General features: G+C 42.6%; 1 protein-coding gene across 1 annotated transcript in view; it reads left to right on the top strand.

The window, feature by feature from the left end:
- Positions 1-18,952, top strand: part of RMDN2 (regulator of microtubule dynamics 2) — a 113,214-nt gene that overhangs the window by 71,259 nt on the left and 23,003 nt on the right. The window contains exons 6-7 of the mRNA XM_068232144.1: positions 6,245-6,320; positions 15,931-16,008. Of these exons, the coding sequence (XP_068088245.1) occupies positions 6,245-6,320; positions 15,931-16,008 (154 nt within the window). The remainder of the gene's footprint in view (positions 1-6,244; positions 6,321-15,930; positions 16,009-18,952) is intronic.

Here is an 18,952-nt window from a genome sequence, read left to right as displayed (position 1 = left end):
TCCCGACTGTAATTAGCGCTATTGCGGGCTGCATCGCGTAAAAAATACGCGTTACCACATTACGCACGCATAGATATGCGGCAATGCGTATTCTTGTACGCATTGCGGCCCACAATAGCGCTAATTACAGCCTGGAATGCGGAAAAAGCTACGCGTGGCCAATCCTGACGGGCCTGTCGGCAAACACGAAACTAGCTGGCAGTGGGGGACCAGAGGATTAGTGAGTGGCTGCGAGGGCACAGGACTGCTGCAGGGGGATGGTAGCCCCAGGTGAGTAAAACTCATTTTTTTTTTCTGGCTTAAAAGAGTCGAGGCCAAAAATATTGGCACCCATACATTTATGTCAGAAATAACACCACTTCTCCCAGATCATTGTTCCAATAACAAACTATTTAATATAGTCATGTTTATGTCTTTTATTAGCACTGGAAGAACACAAAAAAGCAGAGAGAAGAAAATCTAAGACGTTCCATTCAAAACGTCAAACGTGGCCCAGAAAAAATTATTGGCACCTTAACAAAACTGTACAAAATGACTGTTTACGAAGCATGTGATGCTCTAATTTGTAATTTAACATTACCTGTAGCAATTAACAGGTGCTGGCAATATGGCAATTCACGTTAAGCTGGATTCACAGTGGTGCGTTGCATAATGCAGGTGTTAATGTGTGTGCACTGCAATGTAGACTGGGCATAGAGCTTGGGCAGTGAGATGTCATGCAGAATTATTCTGCAACACAACCTACCACTGTGAACTAGCTCTAAGATTTAGTTAAATAAAGAAATGTTGACTTAATTGCTGTGCTTGCTTGAGCTTTATTAGACGTTGGAGTCACCGGTAGTTCTGTGAATTAGTGTTTGTTGTGCAGCATCCCCAACAACCTGAAACAAAAATGGCATAGAAGAGATGGTAGGCCCAATCCAATTAACTTTTTCTCCAAGTTTCCTCCTTGGTGATATTTTCACATCTTATCAATAAAATGCCTTTTAAGCCGACAGCAAGCAAGAAAATACTCAGAATACTTTTGTCAGTACCTTTGCATCTACCTTTTGGTACTTTTTAAATTGCAGAGTGCTGAAAACATATTTTAAACAGTATGTGAAAATGATCTCCTAGGAGAAAACTTCAGAATCAGAAATATTTTATTTGCCAAACACGACTGGGTCATTCTCGGAATTGGATTTGGCACATCACAGGACACAAATAGGAGATAGGACACACAATAAACAGCAGAGTGAACACAATATACAGTATACAATATACAGCAGTGTATGCAAGATACGTTGAAGAGGCAGTCACTCAAATTACAGATTGTTGCAACAACTAGCTTGGGGGGCTGGGGGGGCAAGGGGCACTGGGTGGGAAGGGGGGGGGTCGGTTGAAGGGAGTTCAAGAGGTTGACAGCCGAGGGGAAAAAACACTTCCTATGCCTTGAGGTCCTGGTGGAGATTGCCCGAAATCTCCGGCTTGATGGGAGCTGACTGAAGAAGCGATGGCCTAGGCATGTGGAGTCGCTAGCTACCTGTATTGCTCTGAAGCGCTGTCTGGAGTTGTAGAGGAGGTCCAGTGGTGGGAGGGGTTTCCCAGTGATCCTTTCCACTGATCTGATGAACCTCTGTAGTTTGTTTCTTTGGCTGGTGGAGGAGCCAGCATACCGGACCAGGATAAACCGATTCAATAGAGGCCAAATAGAAGTTTGCCAGAAGCTTCTGTGTCATACCAAACATCTTCAGTTAGCGGAGTCCCTGCTGGGCTTTTCTCTGGGTAGAGGTAGTATTGGCCTTCCAGGTCAGATCGCTGGATATGGTTGTATGGTGGACTCAAGGTACTCTTACATAGGAGAAAAAACTTATATTTTCACTATATCTATGACCCCCAAGTAAGGGCTGCAATCTTTACTACATAATAGCAGACAGTACTGCTGAATCACTTAGCACATCTTCCCTGGAAGTGTTTGGAGAACTCTAGAGATTAATTAGTAATTCAGACCACTGAACTCCATGGACAATTTTTCTGGTGTGCACCTCCTTCTAGTATTCAAGTTATTGACACTATTCAGGGGAGTTTTTAGTATGTGGTGGTCTGCTGTACCCATGCTCCAGTTGTCAGGGGAGAGACCACAATAGGGCATCAGAATATTTAGCTTCCTGTACAGTGGAGACATGGTGAGGCTAATTGTTCAAAAACAACTGCAGAAAAAATGGAGCAGATATCCAGGGCAACTCGTCAGAATCCTTGGTGTGTTCTCCACCTTTGCTTGAAAGTTCTTGTACCTGTCAATTAATTTTAACCCAATCTCTAGGGGCATAATTACAAGTTCTAGTGCCTTGTGGCAGACCTTTGAGGTGCCCCCATACTGACTCTTTGCCTACTGCTCTGCCCAGCCCTGTTCAAGTGACAGCTCACCACCATTGTCCTCCTTGCCAGCAGTTTACAGCAGGAACAAGACAGCCTTATACCCCTCTACCTCCATGGACCAATACAATTTACTGACATATGTTCTACACAGTATGACAAGTAAGTGACTCTCCTGTTCCCACCACAAGCAGTACGGTGTGGCTATGCAGTCCTGCAGCAGGAAAAAGAGGGTGATCAGCGGCACTACATGAGATGCCTTTATAATAGACCTCCCCTGAAACTGGGCTCTATAGTATTCACTTTGGCTACTGTGGACATAAAGGAGTAGGCTACAAGGTTTTCCCTTTGGAATTTGCTGAATCTTTGAAAGCTTTGCTGCAATTGTGCTGGTTATGTCATGCTTTCAGGATAGACTGTTTTGACTAGCTTGAATCTATTTTTCAAGGAAATGGTTAAGTCTGAGGGCTGACAAGGAGCTTAGTGCGGAGTGGCACAACAGAACTGTATGGGAGCTGAGCTTTCAAGTGCAGATGTTTTGTAATCAGCACCTAGAAACCATATTGTTCAGAGGTGGCCACTACTCCTATAGAATGTTTCAAGTGTACCTTAATGGAAGAGTTTTATTTCAATATATATTCAACAGATGTTGGCTTTGTATTATCATTTGGTGATCTCCACAGATGCTTATTTTAAGCAGAAATAATATTCATAGAAAGCATCTATTGTGTACATAAATAAAATGCAAACCATAAGTGTGAAACACTAACAGAGCTCTCAATTTCTTCTCTTTTATGGAGGTATTTGTCCCGGGCATAATAAAGCAGCTGAGAGGCTGGGTATTATTGCATAATATGCACTTTTGCAATATACGGTAGTTTAAAGGATAACTCCAGGCAACAAGTAACTGGTGAATGATTAATGCTATCCAATAGCAATAGAGTATTGTACCGTAATGCTATCCAGGAAATAAATTGTTAGAACGGTCTTACACAAGCTGAAAAAAGATTTTGTCATTTTGAATTCAAACTCACTATCCATCTCCAGATGTTCTGATACAGAATGGTAAATCCTTTTCAGTCCCACAACTTAATTGTTGCAAAGTTAGAAAGTTTGCTTTGTTTACATTTTATTTTGAATTATCTCCTTTACAGTGGGTTGCAAAAGTATTTGGCACTTTTGAAGTTTTCCACATTTTGTCACATTTCTGCCACAAACCTGAATCAATTTTATTGGAGTTCCATGTGAAAGACCAATACAAAGTGGTGCACACGTGAGAAGTGGAACAAAAATCATACAGATTTCCAAATATTTAAAAAAAAAAAAAAAAAAATAACTGCAAAGTGGGGTGTGCGTAATTATTCAGCCCCCTGAGTCAATACTTTGTAGAACCACCTTTTGCTGCAATTACAGCTGCCAGTCTTTTAGGGTATGTCTCTACCAGCTTTGCACATCTAGAGACTTAAATCCTTGCCCATTCTTCTTTGCAAAACAGCTCCAGCTCAGTCAGATTAGATGGACAGCGTTTGTGAACTGCAGTTTTCAGATCTTGCCACGGATTCTTGATTCTATTTAGATCTGGACTTTGACTGGGCCATTCTAACACATGGATATGTTTTGTTTTAAATCATTCCATTGTTGCCCTGGCTTTATGTTTGAAGTTGTTGTCCTGCTGGAAGGTGAACCTCCGCCCCAGTCTCAAGTCATGCAGACTTTAAAGCCGCATCTACACGCGTAGATGCGGCCGCGATGCTCCTTATCAATCAAGCCGCTGATGCGGCTCGATTGATAAGATCCGACAGGACGGATCTTGCTTCCGCCGATTCCCTGCTCGGTCCCCGCTAGGGGACAATGGCAGGGAATCGAGCGGAAGATAAGCGGCGCGGCGCGGGGACGAGCGGGAATCGAGCGGGTATTGATGGCGGCGCACGCGTGGCGAGCGGGGACGCGGCGGGCACGCGGAAGAGGTGATCCGGCGGCACTATGGGACATTGCAGCGATTGCTGCCGGATCGCTGCAATGTCCCATAGTGTAGATGGGGCTTTAGAGGTTTTCTTCCAAGATTGCCCTGTATTTGGCTTCATCCATCTTCCCATCAACTCTGACCAGCTTCCCTGTCCCTGCTGAAGAGAAGCACCCCCAGAGCATGATGCTGCCACCACCATATTTGACAGTGGGGATGGTGTGTTGAGAGTGATGTGCAGTGTTTTGGCCTCATCTGACCAGAGCACCTTCTTCCACATGTTTGCTGTGTCTCCCACATGGCTTTTGGCAAACTGCAAACGGGACTTCTTATGCTTTTCTGTTAACAATGGCTTTCTTCTTGCCACTCTTCCATAAAGGCCAACTTTGTGCAGTGCACGACTAATAGTTGTCCTATGGACAGATTCCCCCACCTGAGCTGTAGATCTCTGCAGCTCATCCAGAGTCACCATGGGCCTCTTGACTGCATTTCTGATTAGCGCTCTCCTTGTTCGGCCTGTGAGTTTAGGTGGACGGCCTTGTCTTGGTAGGTTTACAGTTGTGCCATACTCCTTCCATTTCTGAGTGATCGCTTGAACAGTGCTCCGTGGGATGTTCTAGGCTTTGGAAATCTTTTTGTAACCCAAGCCTGTTTTAAATTTCTCAATAACTTTATCCCTGACCTGTCTGGTGTGTTCTTTGGACTTCATGGTGTTGTTGCACCCAATATTCTCTTAGAGAACCTCTGAGGCCGTCACAGAGCAGCTGTATTTGTACTGACATTAGATTACACACAGGTGCACTCTATTTAGTCATTAGCATTCATCAGGCAATGTCTATGGGCAACTGACTGCACTCAGACCAAATGGGGCTGAATAATTACGCACACCCCACTTTGCAGTTATTTATTTGTAAAAAATGTTTGGAATCACGGATGATTTTCGTTCCACTGCTTACATGTACACAACTTTGTGTTGGTCTTTCACATGGAATTCCAATAAAATTGATTCAGGTTTGTGGCAGTAATATGACAAAATGTGGAAAACTTCAAGGGGGCCGAATACTTTTGCAAACCACTGTATATGGAGGTTTGGCAGACATCATACTTTTCCATTGGGACACACTGCAGCCACTTTTCACATGATTTCACACTGCTCAATAGAGGTGGTTGTACCCTTCTGCTGTGTCTTTTATCCTAACCTCCCACTCTTCTGTGCCTAACCCTGACCATACCCTTGTGTGTCTTAACCTAACCTCCCCACTCTTCAGTGCCTAACCCCGACCATCTCCTTCTGTGTGACTTATGCTAACCTCCCCATTCTTCTGTGCCTAACCCTGACCATACCCTTCTGTGTGTCTTATCCTGTTTATTCCTTTCTGTGTGCCTAACCCCAACGACCCGCTTCTGCTGTGTCTTATCCTATTCATCCCCTTCTGTGTGCCTAATCTTAACCATCCCCTTCGGCTGAGTCTCATCCTAACCTCCCTCCTTCTTCTGTGCCTAATCCTAACCATTCCCTTCTGCCGTGTCTTATCCTATCCATCCACTTCTGTGTGCCTAACCTTAACCGATCCCTTCTACTGTGTCTTATCCTAATCTCCCTCCTTCTGTGCCTAACCCTAACCATTCTGCTGTGTCTTATCCTAACCCCCCCCCCCCCCTCTTCTGTGCCCAACCCCAACCATCTCCTTCTGTGTGCCTTACCATGACCTCCTCTCTTCTGTGCCCAACCCTAACCATCCCCTTCTGCTGTGTCTTATCCTATCCACCCCCTTTTTGCATGTCCTATCCTAACCTCCTCCTCTCTCTCACGTACGTCTGGATTTTAGCTTTATTAGACATAACTGCTTATTAATTATGATAGTTTTTTTCCTGTATACAGGTGTACAAATACAAAGGTCATTTTTATCTTCTTTTTTTTTCCAGGTATGCAATAATGTGTGGATACATGTCTGAGTTTGACAATGTACAGAATAAAATCAAGAATGGCTATCTCTTCAAGGTTTGTCATAATATAATTTGTAAATGTTACAAATCAAACAAAGGGGCACGCTTGTAACTATGCAATAGCTCACTCTGCTAAGGAAGTATAGATCTGTTTTATGCTGAATACACACGGTTCGTTCCCGCATCGAATGCGCCGCTCGATTCCCGACTAATCGATTATTCCCGAACATTTCCGAGCACATTTCGATGATTTTTTAGGTCAATTGCCATGTAAAGTATGGCAAATCGACCTAACGATCCATCGAAACGCGAATCAGACATGTCGGAAATAAACAAATCGATGGGAATGGAGCGACGCATCGACGGGAATCGAGTGCGGGAACGAACCGTGTGTATCCAGCATTATAAAGATTCAAAGAGGTTGATTCATCATGGTGCAGTAAGGCTGTGCTTACCTGTGCATAAGTTACTGCAGATTACTGAAGCTTAGTGGATGCCTGATTCATTATTGCAGTAAGGTTGTGCTTACCTTTGCATAAGTTACTGCAGATTACTGAATCTCAGTGGATGCCTGATTCATTATTGCAGTAAGGTTGTGCTTACCTGTGCATACATTATTTCAGATTACTGAAGCTCAGTGGATGCCTGATTCATTATTGCAGTAAGGTCGTGCTTACCTGTGCATACATTACTGCAGATTACTGAAGCTCAGTGGATGCCTGATTCATTATTGCAGTAAGGTTGTGCTTACCTGTGCATAAATTACTGCAGATTACTGAAGCTCAGTGGATGCCTGATTCATTATTGCAGTAAGGTTGTGGTTACCTGTGCATACATTACGGCAGATTACTGAAGCTCAGTGGATGCCTGATTCATTATTGCAGTAAGGCTGTGCTTACCTGTGCATAAATTACTGCAGATTACTGAAGCTCAGTGGATGCCTGATTTATTATTGCAGTAAGGTTGTGCTTACCTGTGCATACATTATTGCAGATTACTGAAGCTCAGTGGATGCCTGATTCATTATTGCAGTAAGGTTGTGCTTACCTGTGCATACATTACTGCAGATTACTGAAGCTCAGTGGATGCCTGATTCATTATTGCAGTAAGGTTGTGCTTACCTGTGCATACATTACTGCAGATTACTGAAGCTCAGTGGATGCCTGATTCATTATTGCAGTAAGGTTGTGCTTACCTTTGCATAAATTACTGCAGATTACTGAAGCTCAGTGGATGCCTGATTTATTATTGCAGTAAGGTTGTGCTTACCTGTGCATACATTATTGCAGATTACTGAAGCTCAGTGGATGCCTGATTTATTATTGCAGTAAGGTTGTGCTTACCTGTGCATAAATTATTTCAGATTACTGAAGCTCAGTGGATGCCTGATTCATTATTGCAGTAAGGTTGTGCTTACCTGTGCATACATTACTGCAGATTACTGAAGCTCAGTGGATGCCTGATTCATTATTGCAGTAAGGTTGTGCTTACCTGTGCATAAATTACTGCAGATTACTGAAGCTCAGTGGATGCCTGATTCATTATTGCAGTAAGGTTGTGCTTACCTGTGCATACATTACTGCAGATTACTGAAGCTCAGTGGATGCCTGATTCATTATTGCAGTAAGGTTGTGCTTACCTGTGCATACATTATTGCAGATTACTGAAGCTCAGTGGATGCCTGATTCATTATTGCAGTAAGGTTGTGCTTACCTGTGCATACATTACTGCAGATTACTGAAGTTCAGTGGATGCCTGATTCATTATTGCAGTAAGGTTGTGCTTACCTGTGCATACATTACTGCAGATTACTGAAGCTCAGTGGATGCCTGATTCATTATTGCAGTAAGGCTGTGCTTACCTGTGCATACATTACTGCAGATTACTGAGGCTCAGTGGATGCCTGATTCATTATAGCAGTATGGTTGTGCTTACCTGTGCATACATTACTGCAGATTACTGAAGCTCAGTGGATGCCTGATTCATTATTGCCGTAAGGTTGTGCTTACTTGTGCATAAATTACTGCAGATTACTGAAGCTCAGTGGATGCCTGATTCATTATAGCAGTATGGTTGTGCTTACCTGTGCATAGATTATTGCAGATTACTGAAGCTCAGTGGATGCCTGATTCATTATTGCAGTAAGGTTGTGGTTACCTGTGCATACATTACGGCAGATTACTGAAGCTCAGTGGATGCCTGATTCATTATTGCAGTAAGGTTGTGCTTACCTGTGCATAAATTACTGCAGATTACTGAGGCTCAGTGGATGCCTGATTCATTATAGCAGTATGGTTGTGCTTACCTGTGCATACATTACTGCAGATTACTGAAGCTCAGTGAATGCCTGATTCATTATTGCAGTAAGGTTGTGCTTACCTGTGCATACATTACTGCAGATTACTGAAGCTCTGTGGATGCCTGATTCATTATTGCAGTAAGGTTGTGCTTACCTGTGCATACATTACTGCAGATTACTGAAGCTCTGTGGATGCCTGATTCATTATTGCAGTAAGGTTGTGCTTACCTGTGCATAAATTACTGCAGATTACTGAAGCTCAGTGGATGCCTGATTCATTATAGCAGTATGGTTGTGCTTACCTGTGCTTAAATTATTGCAGATTACTGAAGCTCAGTGGATGCCTGATTCATTATTGCAGTAAGGTTGTGCTTGCCTGTGCATACATTACTGCAGATTACTGAAGCTTAGTGGATGCCTGATTCATTATTGCAGTAAGGTTGTGCTTACCTTTGCATAAGTTACTGCAGATTACTGAATCTCAGTGGATGCCTGATTCATTATTGCAGTAAGGTTGTGCTTACCTGTGCATACATTATTTCAGATTACTGAAGCTCAGTGGATGCCTGATTCATTATTGCAGTAAGGTCGTGCTTACCTGTGCATACATTACTGCAGATTACTGAAGCTCAGTGGATGCCTGATTCATTATTGCAGTAAGGTTGTGCTTACCTGTGCATAAATTACTGCAGATTACTGAAGCTCAGTGGATGCCTGATTCATTATTGCAGTAAGGTTGTGGTTACCTGTGCATACATTACGGCAGATTACTGAAGCTCAGTGGATGCCTGATTCATTATTGCAGTAAGGCTGTGCTTACCTGTGCATAAATTACTGCAGATTACTGAAGCTCAGTGGATGCCTGATTTATTATTGCAGTAAGGTTGTGCTTACCTGTGCATACATTATTGCAGATTACTGAAGCTCAGTGGATGCCTGATTCATTATTGCAGTAAGGTTGTGCTTACCTGTGCATACATTACTGCAGATTACTGAAGCTCAGTGGATGCCTGATTCATTATTGCAGTAAGGTTGTGCTTACCTGTGCATACATTACTGCAGATTACTGAAGCTCAGTGGATGCCTGATTCATTATTGCAGTAAGGTTGTGCTTACCTTTGCATAAATTACTGCAGATTACTGAAGCTCAGTGGATGCCTGATTTATTATTGCAGTAAGGTTGTGCTTACCTGTGCATACATTATTGCAGATTACTGAAGCTCAGTGGATGCCTGATTTATTATTGCAGTAAGGTTGTGCTTACCTGTGCATAAATTATTTCAGATTACTGAAGCTCAGTGGATGCCTGATTCATTATTGCAGTAAGGTTGTGCTTACCTGTGCATACATTACTGCAGATTACTGAAGCTCAGTGGATGCCTGATTCATTATTGCAGTAAGGTTGTGCTTACCTGTGCATAAATTACTGCAGATTACTGAAGCTCAGTGGATGCCTGATTCATTATTGCAGTAAGGTTGTGCTTACCTGTGCATACATTACTGCAGATTACTGAAGCTCAGTGGATGCCTGATTCATTATTGCAGTAAGGTTGTGCTTACCTGTGCATACATTATTGCAGATTACTGAAGCTCAGTGGATGCCTGATTCATTATTGCAGTAAGGTTGTGCTTACCTGTGCATACATTACTGCAGATTACTGAAGTTCAGTGGATGCCTGATTCATTATTGCAGTAAGGTTGTGCTTACCTGTGCATACATTACTGCAGATTACTGAAGCTCAGTGGATGCCTGATTCATTATTGCAGTAAGGCTGTGCTTACCTGTGCATACATTACTGCAGATTACTGAGGCTCAGTGGATGCCTGATTCATTATAGCAGTATGGTTGTGCTTACCTGTGCATACATTACTGCAGATTACTGAAGCTCAGTGGATGCCTGATTCATTATTGCCGTAAGGTTGTGCTTACTTGTGCATAAATTACTGCAGATTACTGAAGCTCAGTGGATGCCTGATTCATTATAGCAGTATGGTTGTGCTTACCTGTGCATAGATTATTGCAGATTACTGAAGCTCAGTGGATGCCTGATTCATTATTGCAGTAAGGTTGTGGTTACCTGTGCATACATTACGGCAGATTACTGAAGCTCAGTGGATGCCTGATTCATTATTGCAGTAAGGTTGTGCTTACCTGTGCATAAATTACTGCAGATTACTGAGGCTCAGTGGATGCCTGATTCATTATAGCAGTATGGTTGTGCTTACCTGTGCATACATTACTGCAGATTACTGAAGCTCAGTGAATGCCTGATTCATTATTGCAGTAAGGTTGTGCTTACCTGTGCATACATTACTGCAGATTACTGAAGCTCTGTGGATGCCTGATTCATTATTGCAGTAAGGTTGTGCTTACCTGTGCATACATTACTGCAGATTACTGAAGCTCTGTGGATGCCTTATTCATTATTGCAGTAAGGTTGTGCTTACCTGTGCATAAATTACTGCAGATTACTGAAGCTCAGTGGATGCCTGATTCATTATAGCAGTATGGTTGTGCTTACCTGTGCTTAAATTATTGCAGATTACTGAAGCTCAGTGGATGCCTGATTCATTATTGCAGTAAGGTTGTGCTTGCCTGTGCATACATTACTGCAGATTACTGAAACTCAGTGGATGCCTGATTCATTATAGCAGTATGGTTGTGTTTACCTGTGCATACATTACTGCAGATTACTGAAGCTCAGTGGATGCCTGATTCATTATTGCAGTAAGGTTGTGCTTACCTGTGCATACATTATTGCAGATTACTGAAGCTCAGTGGATGCCTGATTCATTATTGCAGTAAGGTTGTGCTTACCTGTGCATACATTACTGCAGATTACTGAAGCTCAGTGGATGCCTGATTCATTATTGCAGTAAGGCTGTGCTTACCTGTGCATAAATTACTGCAGATTACTGAGGCTCAGTGGATGCCTGATTCATTATAGCAGGAAGGTTGTGCTTACCTGTGCATAAATTATTGCAGATTACTGAAGCTCAGTGGATGCCTGATTCATTATTGCAGTATGGTTGTGCTTACCTGTGCATACATTACTGCAGATTACTGAAGCTCGGTGGATGCCTGATTCATTATAGCAGTATGGTTGTGCTTACCTGTGCATACTTTACTGCAGATTACTGAAGCTCAGTGGATGCCTGATTCATTATTGCAGTAAGGTTGTGCTTACCTTCGCATAAATTACTGCAGATTACTGAAGCTCAGTGGATGCCTGATTCATTATAGCAGTATGGTTGTTCTTACCTGTGCATACATTACTGCAGATTACTGAAGCTCAGTGGATGCCTGATTCATTATTGCAGTAAGGCTGTGCTTACCTGTGCATAAATTACTGCAGATTACTGAAGCTCAGTGGATGCCTGATTCATTATAGCAGTATGGTTGTGCTTACCTGTGCATAAATTATTGCAGATTACTGAAGCTCAGTGGATGCCTGATTCATTATTGCAGTAAGGTTGTGCTTACCTGTGCATACATTACTGCAGATTACTGAAGCTCAGTGGATGCCTGATTCATTATAGCAGTATGGTTGTGCTTACCTGTGCATACATTACTGCAGATTACTGAAGCTCAGTGGATGCCTGATTCATTATTGCAGTAAGGCTGTGCTTACCTGTGCATAAATTACTGCAGATTACTGAAGCTCAGTGGATGCCTGATTCATTATAGCAGTATGGTTGTGCTTACCTGTGCATACATTACTGCAGATTACTGAAGCTCAGTGGATGCCTGATTCATTATTGCAGTATGGTTGTGCTTACCTGTGCATACATTACTGCAGATTACTGAAGCTCAGTGGATGCCTGATTCATTATTGCAGTAAAGTTGTGCTTACCTGTGCATACATTACTGCAGATTACTGAAGCTCAGTGGATTCCTGATTCATTATTGCTGGCATAAGATTTATTTAATGTGCGACCTGATACAATAACATTCATAGGTTCTATTTACAATGGGCCCCCGGTGCAAAATTCATCCATGACACCCCAGTAAGTGGCATCAGGATCCCCTTTATTTCTGGTACATTCCACCCCAGTGACTCCAAGTTGGCTGTGGCCCCATCCCCCAACTTTATTGTGGTACCTGTTGGTGCTCTGCAGAGTTTTGGACAGCTTTGGGACCCGCCTATTCTGATTGGCACACTCCACCATTGGTCAATGTGTTCCATTTTCATCCCCGCTGGCCACATCTTCTCACTGACCAGGCAACATATTACGTAATAACGCGCCCCTGCGAGGATGAATTGGGGAGCTAATGGACTAATGGAGGAGCGCACCAGCTGGGACAGGTGAATCTCTACGCTGCCTAAAACTCTGCAGGGGCCCCGGGGACCACAATAAAGTTGGATGGAGACCTGGGAGGCCCGGCAGCTGGCTTGTGGCCTTCGGGCAATTGAGTGAATGAGGGCACCGGGTGTGTGTTAGTGTGTCCTTTGAAGCATCCATCTCTGCCAAACTGCTCTTCAGAAATTCTGAAACTTCAAACGATGAAGAAATAACCTCACAGTAGATATTGCATGTGAAACTCTTTTTACTATATTATACCATTTTAGAATGCGCAGAGGGTTTAGCAGACCAGTAGTAATAGGGTTTAATGTTTGTTTGTTGTCTGCAAAAGGTAGTCAGGTAGATATATGATGACTGTATGTGCTTATTACCATGGTAATCACTCAACACATTTCACCCTTCCACTAATCAAGCACATCTCTTGCTGCAGGGAAAATGGTCTAAAATAACCTGTTGCACCTCGTAAGTGCAGAAAATATGCAACTTTTTTAGTCTCTTGAGCAGCAGATCTACAATGAGAAGTGATGACTGCCAGACAGGGTTGCCAACCTATTTTCTAATTTTTGACGGACAAAAGGCCCCAAAAAGCAGGACACTCAAAATTTTGGACGGACAGGGGGCGGAGTTGGGGGCGGAGTTAAAAGCGCACTTTTAACCATTATTATTATTTTAAATATTTAAATAGCCAGGGCTGTGGAGTCGGAGTCGAGGAGTCAGAGCAATATTTGGGTACCTGGAGTTGGTGGTTTCATAAAAGGCATCGGAGTTGGATGACTTTTGTACCAACTCAACAGCCCTGTATAGCAATGACATCTTCTGCAGCACTTTACAGGGTACATAGTCATGTCACTCAATCCTCAGAGGAGCTCACAATTTAATCCTGTCATAGTCTAATGTCCTACCATATTATTAGGTATTTAAATAGCACTTAAATCTGCGGCAGCAATTCACAGAGTAAATTATCATGCCACTGACTGTCCTCAGAGGAGCTCACAGTCTATTTTAATCCAGGGGTGGGCCAACTTTTAACTCAAGAGCCACATTGGGTTTTTCACGTTTGACTGGGGGGGGGGGGGGGGGGGTTGGACCAGAATAGGAGTGCGGCGCTATGCGTGCCGTGGCAAAAAAATGGTGTGGCCACGACAGGATGTGGGCTGAGCTAACTGTTATGTAACAGAGTAACACAAATACAGTGGACCCAAGTTCTCTCCTAAAACACAGGTAAAGTGACCCTAAAAGTAATTAGACAATGTTCCACCACCCACAAATAGCCTAGGACAGCAAAGCACGTATGCCAAGAGCATGCGCATAGGATAGCTGTCTGAAAGTGCACTGGACAGCAGGAGCACACACTACGGGACGGGTAAGAACAGACAAGTGATTTTAGGGAGCATTTGGATAGACAGTGCTTCTAAATATGGATGCTTGGCAACCCTGGTCAGCCATCTACCTCAGAGGGGTAGATTATTATGGCATTTTTCATATGTCCAAATCTTGCCTTGGTGGTGCAGTGAGGTTTTATTGTAAGGTACATTTATTTCCTATTATATAATTCACTGAGAAATGGCTGATATAATTTATGTATCTCCTTTATGTAACTATAATATAAAATGCATGCACCTCACATTAAAACAAAAGTTTTGTATGCAATACTAGACTGCAATAGTACACTAAGTTGCACAGCATTACTTTAGGGCAGATTTTCATCCATTATTAGCATTGTGTGTGACATGCAGCCCTGCCTTGCTTGTCAGGGCTCTGCATTATGTCACACACACCATAAGCAGAGGAATTCTGTGTCATCTGCTCCTGGCTGCAGAGGTCATATACCCCGGAGCAGAGGACACAATCTCACATAAATTACACTAATTTATACCTGGCTGGCTGAGATCTAAAGAACACGGCTGTGAGCAGTAGGCAGTTCTCACTCCTGTTGTGCTTACTGTCTGGCTGCTGCTGTAGACGCGACGTAGTTTGTGGAGGGCGAGCTCTGTCTGCTGGCTGCCTCTCTCATTGGCTGGAGGAGGGCACCAGCATAAAAAAGAAAGCTCCTCATTGGAGGGCAGAAGGGGAAAGAAGCTCCTGATTGGTGGGCGGAAGGAAAGGGGAAAATAGAAGCTCCTGATTGGTGGGCAGGAAAGGGAAAAAGAAGCTTCTGATTGGTGGGTGGGAGGCAAGGGGAAAATAGAAGCTCCTGATTGGAGGGCGGGAGGGAAAGGGAGAAAGGACCTGGCTGCCTATAGCAGCAGCAGTGCCAGAGAGTTATTTTAACGGACGCCTGTCCCATAAGGACGGGCAGTACGGACAGGGGAAATTTCAGGTCTTTATTACGGACTGCCCGTCCATAGACGGACGGTTGGCAACACTGCTGCCAGAGTAGTTTGGAATACTCGGGACATGTAAGCTCATGACTCTTGCTGCACATTTTATGTACTTTAACCACTTAATGACATGCTGACTTATAAAAACGTCCTGCTAGAGTTTCTTAATGACTCCAGGACGTTTTTATAAGTCAGACAGTGCTGCTGCCTCTGTGCGTGTGCACGTGCGCGCTCCCGCGGGTGCACGTGCATGCACGTGCACGTGAAAATTGTGAGAGAAAAAAACCACAAAAAAAAAAATACACCTTCATTTCCAAATGGTATATTGTCACCATACTTTGTACTAGGGACATAATTAAAATCTTGTGATAACCAGGACAAATGGGCAGATAAAAGGTGTGGGTTTTATGTACAGTAGCAGTGTTTATATTAAAACCATAGGGGATGAAATTGGAGAAATAGTGTATTTTTTCATTTTTTCCTTGTTTTTCCCTTTAAAATGCATAGAAAATAAAGTAATTACTGAAAACAAATATCAACCCCAAAAAGCTCAATTTGTGGTGAAAAAAAACAAGATATAGGTCATTTCATTGCGATTAGTAGTGATTAAGCTATTGGCAAATGAAAGGGATGAGCACTGAAAGGTGAAAATCACTCTTGTCCGTTAGGGTAAAAACCGCCTTGGGGTGAAGTGGTTAATTGATTTGTTTTTAATTTGATTGTTTTTTTCAACCTTTCAGGAACATTTGGACAAAGCAATACAGCTGCATCCTGAGGACCCCCTTCAGTACTACCTCTTAGGCAGATGGTGCTATGCAGTAAGTAGCTTCAAATCTCTGCCTGAAATCTATGAATGAAGACAACTTGAAACTTGCTTTGGCACACAAGTTCAGCCTTCTTTAGCTATAGATGGCTGGACTTGCTATTTTATTGTGCAGTAATTGGCAACCTCCTATTTCCATAGGTGACCAAACGTCCCTGCCCGGGCTGATCCTTGTTTATTATCTAATGCTCTGTTAACGTCACTCTTTAGAAAAAAGAAAAGCTAAATGAAAAGCTTTGTCTGCTTTAAAGCAAACCTGAAGTGAAAAAACTATTGATATAATGAATTGTATGTGTAGTACGAATAATGAATAGAACATTAGTGGCAATGAAAAGAGTCTCATAGTTTTATTTTCAGTTATATAGCTTTTTTCTTATAACATTGCATTATTCTGGCATATTTGCAGTTTAGAAACCACACTCTGTCTTTTAAACTATAACACAAAGCCGAGCTAATGAGCCTTTGAACCTTCCTGCAGTAAAACCTTATCTCAACCTGTCTCTCACTGTTTCTTGGCTGTTTAAAGGCCTCAGAAAACAGGACTGTATTGTACCCAGTGGGTGGAATAGCTCAGAGTAACGATTTTGCATTGATAACTGAAGTTTTTGTTTAACTCTTGCTGTACTGGAAAAAAAATATGAGACTTTTTCTTTGCTATTAATGTTCTATTTCTTAGCTGTACTACATATACAATTAATTATTTCATAATACAAAAGCAAAAAAAAATAAAAAAAATTATCTCTTCAAAGCAACTGTGTCGTGTCTAAAGTCTATGTTGTTAGATATTTCTAAGTTTTAATTGGCACAAACTAAACTGTGAGTTCTGTTCCATCTGTCTAATGACCTTGGTTGTTTCCTGGGTATATCTTCTGCATCAGATTTTGGCCCCTTGTGCGGTTGAGTTTGACACCCCTGCTTTAGACCATAGATGAAATTTGAGTTTCATACTACATTAATGGTACCATGCAAAATAGATGCTCTGTTATATTTGCATGAGGAAGGGAATTGAGTAAAACATCTCTTATTACTTTTGGGTGTAGAGAGTCCATGCCACTGGATGTAAGGCCAGTAAGGAGCCTCTGTGCTTTGTAGCACTCTCTTAGTAACTCAATAAACCATGATTTGGAGGCACTTCTGTTGTTGCTAGCAACTAATGATGTCCTGCTAGACCAAATTATGTCTTTTGAACAGTGTTTCTACCTGGCATATCTTCAGGAAATATCCTTCTATATTTTTTTTTACATTGCCATGTCTTTCCTTTAGGAATTTGTGTAGTACATCCGAATTATTACAGTTAAACAGGTTCTTTCCTTGTGACTAATGTCCTTTCTCAAGACAAGGCTGCCTTATTTTAGATTCAGGGAGAATTAGTGTGCCTCACACCCTGACACTTACAGGACAGTTCATTCACACATGCTTCAGTTGAACTTAGCTGAACTGAAATTTCCTACTGACTGGACTGTGACTCATAAGTGGAAAAGTCATCACTCTGAACTTTTCTGTTACCAGAAAAGTATTTATTATACTAGGTCAGTGATGACTAACCTTGGCACTCCAGCTGTGGTGGAACTACAAGTCTCATGAGGCTTTGCAATACTTTGACAGCATAACTCGGGGAGGCAGAGGCATGAAGGGATTTGCAGTTTTGTCACAGCTGGAGTGCCAAGGTGAGCCATCTCTGTACTAGGTTGTATTGATGATTTGTATAGCTTCATCATCTCCTGTTGGGCTACAGGAAACTGACACTGAAAATCAGCCATGATAATTCATGGGACCACATACTGTCATGTTTGAAAGTACTCCTTTGCGACAATACGGTTTATTTATAGGCAGTCAGGATGCCAGGTTTACTATTACCTTCCTAAAACAGAAAGTAACTGCAAGCCATCACTTCCATCCAGTGGTGTTCCAAGGGGTAGCGTTGGGAGTGGGCCGCCCCGGTTGTCAGCATGCGGGGGGGTGACAACTAGCCCCCTTGCAGCCGTCAGTGTCCCGGCTGGCATGTGCCCGTGCTGAGTATAACGCGCAGCTGGAAGACGTGCCTTTATCTCACCTGCTCCTTGGAGTCCAGCGATGTCAGACTTCTTGTCTCCACTCAGCTCTACCCCTAGTGCTGGTATCTCTTCCTGCACTAACGGACAGGGGACAGCTGCAGACCAAAAACTGCTTCCTCAGAGGCACACGAAAATATAAATATCACATAAAACCTGGATTAGGAACCCACAATCTGCAATGCTGTAACGATGAGTGTAGCACATACATGTGCTCTCCTCAGTGACTGAGTGTAGCTCTCCTAGCTGCTCGTGTGCCTCTGAGGAAGCGGCTTTTGGCCGTGCAACACTTGTCAGGCAATCTTGGTTCTGTGAATTTGGATGTCTATGTAACCTGTCTACATTTCACGACTGCAATCGAAGAGAATTTTGTACTTATGAAGAATAAAGACTTCTGCTGTTCCTAAAAACCCCTATAGTCTTTTAGACTGTTTGTTGATATTTGCTGTATACTTACTGGGGGGGTGGAACCGTACTGACATTTTAACCTCAGTCTTTGTTGTGGGGTAAATAACCAAGCCTGTGAGGTAAATTACCAACTTGTGAGGTAAATAACCAAACCTGTGAAGTCAATTATGGATTTGTGAGGTAAATGCCTCATAAATGTCAATTCACAGAGGATGCTAACATGTAAAAATGATTCTGATTCTGAAATGCAGCATAATTTTTCACAATACCTAAGTAAATGCAACAAAAATGGTAGCATGTATCTGCTTTTTTAGTCAGCGCTGATGCTTAGTTTCTTGCACAGAAAAAGAGAATGTGTTGTGCAGAAACTGCCAGATCAAACTGGAAATCAGTAAAATGTGCTGTTCATGTAAAAACTACAAAAAAGAAACCCGAACATCAGCACTGTTTAACCACTTGCCGACCGCCTACTTCATATTG

Source organism: Hyperolius riggenbachi, chromosome 4 (assembly GCF_040937935.1).
Source record: "Hyperolius riggenbachi isolate aHypRig1 chromosome 4, aHypRig1.pri, whole genome shotgun sequence".
Lineage (NCBI taxonomy): Eukaryota > Metazoa > Chordata > Amphibia > Anura > Hyperoliidae > Hyperolius > Hyperolius riggenbachi.
The sequence above is the reverse complement of the archived record's forward strand: the minus strand, read 5'-3'. Positions and strand labels throughout refer to the sequence as shown.